We start from the raw sequence: 7,161 nt of genomic DNA, 5'->3' as shown, positions 1-7,161 counted from the left end.
ATACTTTTTAAAAATTTAATTCACTTTATTCATTCATTCATTCATTCATTTATTTGTTCATTTATTTATTTTGATATTATTCATTTATTTATTTATATTTACTTTTTAAAATGAAACTCAGTAAAGGACTTTAGTGGGCCCCTCTTGACACACATCGAGAGTACCTCCCATGTAGGTCCATAGACATCCCATCCTGCTCTTGTCTCCTTAAATCACATATCATATCCAGAAAGAGCAGATTTATGTATCATGTTATGGAATCTGCTGAAAGGGGCAGCCTGTTAAAAATTAGTCTTTTAGTTCGAGATTCACTCACGCTTACTGAGGAAATTTAATCTATCCATTGTCTCTTGAGGGGCCCTTTGGTGCCGAGTGTGGGAGCGTATTGTGAGTGTGTGTGTGGTAAAGGCTTTATTGTTTTTTGCTTCTGGATCAGGTCCATTACCCGCGGTGACAGAAATCCTCACAGCAGCAGAAGATCTGCAGACGGTCTCTCAGGTGACAGGGCCGGTAGGTGATCCTCACCCAGCAAAACTGTTCATTATATCACTTTCCCCAAGTCATTAATATCTACAGCATCATCTCCATTGTGAACGCTGTCAGAGGGACAGCTAAAACCACTTACATCGTTCTCCAGGGAGGACCGGCCCCAGCGTGACTTGTCAAGCTAGAGGGGACGCTCACCTAGCCAAACCATGAATAAGAGCTTATCATGTGAAAAAGGTACATTGTGTTTGATTAAAGAGCTATTAAAAAGGTGCAGGGTTTGGATGAACACAGTCTTGGCTGTGTACCTGGTAAGAAAGCACACAACACTTGCGCCCTTCTCGCAGAGTATCGTGTTGTTGATGGAAAAGTGTTCGTTTACATTCGAGAGAGAGGTCAATGAGGACACCGGTGTTGTAGAAATCCCCCATTCCATCAAATCTGTCAGCAACAGCCACCAGAGACCAGAACAGACTTCCAACACAGAACACAAGAACAGGAGTCTGGAGCCGTTCACACAAAACACGTTCTCGAGTTAAAAGACAGCTGAACAGAACGCAAGGGTCGAGTCTGTCTATGTGTCTGTTCATCTATCCATCTGTCTGTATGTCGTTCTTTCTGTCTATCCATCCATCCATCCACCTATCTACCTATGTTTCTGTCTGTCTGTCTGTCTGTCTGTCGTTATATTGATCTTTCAGTCTATCTGTCTGTCATTCTACCTTTCATACTATTGTTCTGTCTATTGTTCTGTCTAAACTCTAGGGCTTTTTTGTTGATAAGCCAACAACTTTCTAATTAAAATTAGCTAATTTCTTCCAGAAAAGTATTCTTACATTTAAATTTGTATTACAATTCTGTATCCTGTTTGCAACCTGAGTTGAAATTCAAATTGGAGATTTCAAATTGGAATTGGAATTTAAAAGGTATTCTCAATTCAGTTCTGACAGGTGCACAACCCAGGTATTTACAATTTTTACAATCACTAGGAGACATTTTTCAATACTTAGGTCACTTTTTCAAAATATTCAAACAGTTCTCTTAACCAAATTCAGCTTTGAATATCAATACATTTCACATCCAAAATGCACTAAAACTACCACTTCATACTTGCCTTAAATCAACTCATTCTTTCTTACACTATCACATATTGCTAACCAACCAACACACTTTGTCACTCATAAGACAGTGATCTGAAAACACTAAAAATATAGGTAGTATTATACAGTATTTCTTCTGTAAAAGTTATTTAAAAAACAAGGGCAATTCTCAACTGTTTAGAATTCACTGCAGTGTATGTTACATGATCCATGTTTACATTACTGTACAATAATATTCCTAAATTGTCCCCATTTGTATAGATGCTAAAACAGTAACGTTTGGTCACGGCTGTGCATTGGCCTTCCTGATCTTTCCTGTTAGCACGGCTCATTTATAACATAGAAAAAATGCAGTTGTTCTTGACACAGATGATGTTTATTTCATTATATATTATTGCAGGAAGAAAAATCCTTTTGTTCCACATTTCAGATTCTAATCTGCAGTGTGAATTTACCTCCATATCTGATTATTGAAGTGGGGTTTGGGGTGGGAAAATCTGGGATTCAAAGTCTAATTTAAATCCAAAAACATTTTAGTATTTAAAAAACATTTGAAACAAAGAAACAAGGATGCCAGCTCAAGTGAAAACACATTAAAGCAATAGGGGGAGAAATCAAATTCTAAGAAATTCCAAAATTCATGTTCATTTTCATTCATTTCACTAAAACATGGTATGCGGTTTAGCCCATATAGACTGCTGTTGTGCTCACTGTGTGAAGAGTTAAACTTAAAAAGTACTCTACAACTGGACTGATGGCTGTGTTCTTGTCATCTAGGAATGCAGCCATAGAAAAACAATTAAAACCCGTTCAGACCTATGTGAACAACCCAACTCCTTGCATTCAGAGTCTGACTCTCAAAATCTCATGGGAATTTAACTGTATACAGGTTTCTGTCACTACAGCAACCCCAAACTCCCTATAACCCATCATGAAGTGGTTATTTTTCTATCAGCAGCAGAACAGAGAGTGCAGCTGTAATTACAGAGGAAAAGTGTTGGAAAAATCTCTTTAGGAATCTTTTAGGAGTCGTGTGTGGATCTTATGGGCTGAGAGCTCCAGACAGAGTGGCAACATCAGACGTGTGAGGCTTCTTCTTCGTCGCCCAGTGGGGACACCCAAGGAGCTGTGACTACCCTGAGAAACCGTACCACAGAGTAAACAATGCCGCCTGGACACCGTATAGGGCCTCACACGCACTTACGTCTGCTTTCTCATTCACACAGAAACATGCTCTTTACTTTGGCTTGCATTTTTAAGACCTATCTCTCTTTCTGAAAAGAGAGAGACAGAGAAAGTGTGAAAGGAGGCCCCATCGTCTATAGATTAAACCGTGCCAGTGAGCTAAGAGCGAGACGGCTCATGTTTCCCACATGGAGCGACGTGTGTGAAAGGATCAGATCACCTACTGCTGCTTTTTAAAGCTTAATGTGGTTGTTTTCTGGTCAATTGCTTATTTTGGGCTCTATTTGAAAGGCAAATGCAATTTGTCTTAATAGCTTATTACTAACTGGTCCTTAGGGGTTCTCTCGTCTTGCCGCCCAGAATGGCATGGAAAACAAACTTTTATGAGCTGAGTCACTTCTTGGGACAACAATAGTCATGGGCGCTGTATCTGTGCTGATCTCCTCCTGGCTGTAAATCATGTTTTTAGCCTCATAAATGATGATCAAGATGGACAGAGCTGCTTATGGGCTCCAGGTTGCATAGAGCATCTTGGGAGACTTCAGTTTGCTTGTTGGCCTATGAACAACCTGTATTCTTTTACATGCATTCTGCTGTTTTTTTTTTGTTAGTTTTTTACTGTTTCTTACTGGTTTTTATAATCTGTTTATATTATGACCTTTATTTATTATTATTATGAACTTTATTTAACTTATGTATTTTATTGTATAATATTAAATTACATCATATCATTTCATTTTAATATACTTATTCTTATAAGAAGCATTAAATATACCATAGAACTGAATACTTATTTGCTGTTAAACAAAATAAACCAAAATTCATAAATTAAATGGACCAATTAATTTAAATAGAAATATATTTTATATTATTTATATAAATAATTACAATTATTAAAACATTTTTTAATGTTTTTATAATTGTATATAATGTATATTTTATTTTATTTTATTTTTAAGTTTGTAAAAAAATACAAAATATAATTATGGTATGCCATTCAAATAATTACAATACCAATTTTTTTTTTTGCCTTAGTGTGTGTGTGTGTGTGTGTGTGTGTTATATTATTATTGTCAATAACAGTGAATTAATGTGACAAATTGACATTTCACTATTAAGTAGTTACCCTGCAGAAAGTAGGAAGTCAGAAAAATGTCAGAAAATATTTTTGAACCAATTATTCATTTTATCTGTTGCGGGGCGAATGAGACGTGAGACGTGCGGATCCATCTGCAAAGCTTTTATTTAAAGGCCTGGTCATAAAACAGGCAACGTTCTTACAATGACAAACAGGTATATTGAGGGCAAGACAAAAGAGTAATCCAAAACAGGCGTGAGACTGTCGACAGCGAACGTTATCCAGAGGGCTTGACAAGAAATCCAATAACACGAGCAATAGTCCAAGCGAGGTGCAAACACAGTCCGAAACAGAAAGGCAAAGGGTTAATCCAAGATAAACAGGCAAGAATCAGGTAACACGGGAAAGCAGGCAAGACAAGACTATGACTAGGAACTAAGGTCTAGAAACTAGGGCAGAAAACTGGCTCCGTAATGTGCTACCAGAAGAAGGATCTGAGTGAGTATAATATAGTGTGTGTGTGATTGGTTACAGCTGTGTGCAATCAGTGCAATGGATAATGGGAAACGTAGTCCGTGGTGACGTGTAACAGTCTGTGTAGTGAGAGAGTCAATATGATGGACGAGTGACCTCTGGTGGCGATCGGACGGAAGTCCATGGACAGGATTTGTAACACTACCATTTGCTGGTCAATTTAAGCTATAATTCTGAAATTCTCTAATCAGGCTTTTTTAAAAATTAAATAATCAGTTTTGTTTTCATAAAATGAGAATCAGATGGTATAATTTAATTGAACCTCTTGAGCCTGGCCTGGATGTTTCATTGTTAAACTGACTGAGAAGGAAGTATTCAATTTTTTTTCTGTATATGCTAATTATCTCCATGTCTGTATTACTGAAAGATTTGTTTTTGTAGAGTTGGAAAATGTGGATGTGTTTTTTTTTTTTCCCTATGGGCTTCACTTTTGTTGTGACAGCCTCCCACCTGGGCAGATCAGAAATATTTCAGCTTCAACCTTTTCTATTAATATTGGCCTGCTTCGTAATATAAGCCATCGCACGTTAATGGGTCTCTCTCATGTGGTTTCCGGTCTTGATTGTCTTAGTACTGGGGTGATATTAAAAAATAAAAAAAAACAGCCTTGAGGAGGAGAGCTTGCTTTGACTGCGTGAGCTAAAATGGTAAAGTTTGGTCACGGCTGTGCATTGGCCTTCCTGATCTTTCTGATTAGGCCTGCTCATTTATAACATGGAAAAATGTTGTTGTTCTTGACACAGATGATGTCTATTTCATTATACATTATTGCAGGAAGAAAAATCCTCCATTCCACATTTCAAGATTTGTTGTTTCAGTCCTCTACTGCAGTCTGAATTTACCTCCATGTCTGATTACACCTCTAATACACAGTGGGGTCCTAAAGTCTGAATCCACATCGAAAATCTGAGATTCAAAGTCTAATTTAAACCTGAAAATAAACACATTTTATCCTTTTAAAGAAAAAATTGAAACAAAGAAACATCATTTTCACTTTTTTTTCACTTAAAAAGCTAAACAGAAGTATTTTTATTAGAGGTCATCAGACTATTGGACCCAACTGCACAAATTATGCAAAATATGCAAAAATGACAAGCAACTACAGGCCTCATTAAGTCCAACATGTGCAACTCTTTTGATTAAGGACCTGTTCTCACTATAAAGTAGTTGCTTTTTAGCATACATACTAGTAACATTGGCTGTTTATTGGTACTTATAAAGCACATATTAATGGCTTATTCTGCATTACTGTATTTTAGATCCCTTAATCCTACCCCATACCTAAACTTAACAACTACTTTACTAACTATTAATAAGAAGCAAATTAGGAGTTTTAGAGACAAATGTTGTAGTTAGTTAATAGTGAGAATCCCCAAACTAAAGTATACATTTTAATTTTTTTTTTGGATTAGACATCCTGGAACATGAAATCAGTGAAAAAATTAAGCAAACTTCTCAAATTGCACACAAATCTGATTCTCACAAAGCATTTCAGAAGTATGTTGTGTGCTCTTTTGTTTTTGGCCCCTGTCTTATCTATTACTATAGCTAGATATTTATTCTTAAACAACAAAAAGTGCATTGGTTGGTTATTAATTGCTCACAAATGCACTTTTTGCAATCCTTGCTATCAGTATTTGAAGTACTTTTCTTAAACATTTACTTTAGCTTTTAGCAGGAAATGGATGATGTTTCATTAATTAGGTAAGTATGGAGATGCTCATTCTCTTGGCATCTTCTGTTGTAGTGATCTATACTGTATAACATCTGCTCTTACTTCAGGAAGAACCATAAGTTACTTATATTTTTACTTTTATTGACAGGTGATAATAAGGATCCTGTGTCAGTTGTCTGTAAAATGCTTTTCAGAACTCCACATTATGCAGTCAGAATTGATTCACTTTAAATTTGGACAAATAGAAGAAAATAGCATTGTATTATTGTTTTCTTGAGTGAAACAGCAGGGGTGGTCTCAATTTCTTCTTCTGTATGGGGTCCCTGAGCTCTTATGGGGGTCTGGGACCCTGCAGCTCCCCCTTAATTCAGATTTGAGGCAATTCATAATTCAGGCAATTTATAAGATATATGCAAGAGGAGCTGACAGACTCTCCCATATATTCCGTCGAGCCATCTGGTTCATGTTTTTCACTCGTTACAAATTTCTGAAATGTTGTCCAGCTAACATAATATAGCGATAGCATTAACAAATTATTCAGTGGGCCTCTAGAACAAAGACATTGTCAGGCAAGATGCAGAACAACACACTCTTAAATGTCACACACCTGCCTGAAGCCTGTTATAGCAAATATACGATGCTCACTGCCTAGATGGATGTTTTTCAATGTGATTCACATGTTTGACTTTGTTATAAACAAATTATTCAGAAGTGATCTTGAATGAAGTCATTTCAACAGGTTACGTGTGGTTTTTGTGAGTTCTGCGGGTTTGTGTTGTTTTCTTCATGTATAATCCAGGTGCACACAGTATGTCATGCTGCAGGGCTCTGTGGTTTAGAGGTTTAGAGTTTAATCAGATAATACATTTGTTATTGTCCATTTCCCTTTTGATTTTGGCACAGCGCCCATGAACATTCATAATGTGGGTTTGCATGCTGCCAACTCAAGTAGATTTAATAAACCTTTTTGTTAGACTTCATTTCCGTATACCATGCGCTCTATTGTAGCACCAGAGGACAGAAGAGCTGTCTCTTTTTTCCATAAATGACCGGTGACCAATATTTACAGAGCTTTGATGACTGATGATCCAAAAAAAAAAAAA

The 7,161-nt window shown here is 36.7% G+C and overlaps 1 protein-coding gene across 1 annotated transcript in view; it reads left to right on the top strand.

The window, feature by feature from the left end:
- cunh8orf34 (chromosome unknown C8orf34 homolog) overlaps positions 1–7,161 on the top strand; it is a 100,517-nt gene that overhangs the window by 71,047 nt on the left and 22,309 nt on the right. The window contains exon 10 of the mRNA XM_016553585.1: positions 437–510. Coding sequence (XP_016409071.1) covers positions 437–510 — 74 coding nt within the window. The remainder of the gene's footprint in view (positions 1–436; positions 511–7,161) is intronic.

This window comes from Sinocyclocheilus rhinocerous, unplaced genomic scaffold, assembly GCF_001515625.1.
Source record: "Sinocyclocheilus rhinocerous isolate Xijiao unplaced genomic scaffold, SAMN03320098_v1.1 scaffold2000, whole genome shotgun sequence".
Classification (NCBI taxonomy): domain Eukaryota; kingdom Metazoa; phylum Chordata; class Actinopteri; order Cypriniformes; family Cyprinidae; genus Sinocyclocheilus; species Sinocyclocheilus rhinocerous.
The sequence above is the reverse complement of the archived record's forward strand: the minus strand, read 5'-3'. Positions and strand labels throughout refer to the sequence as shown.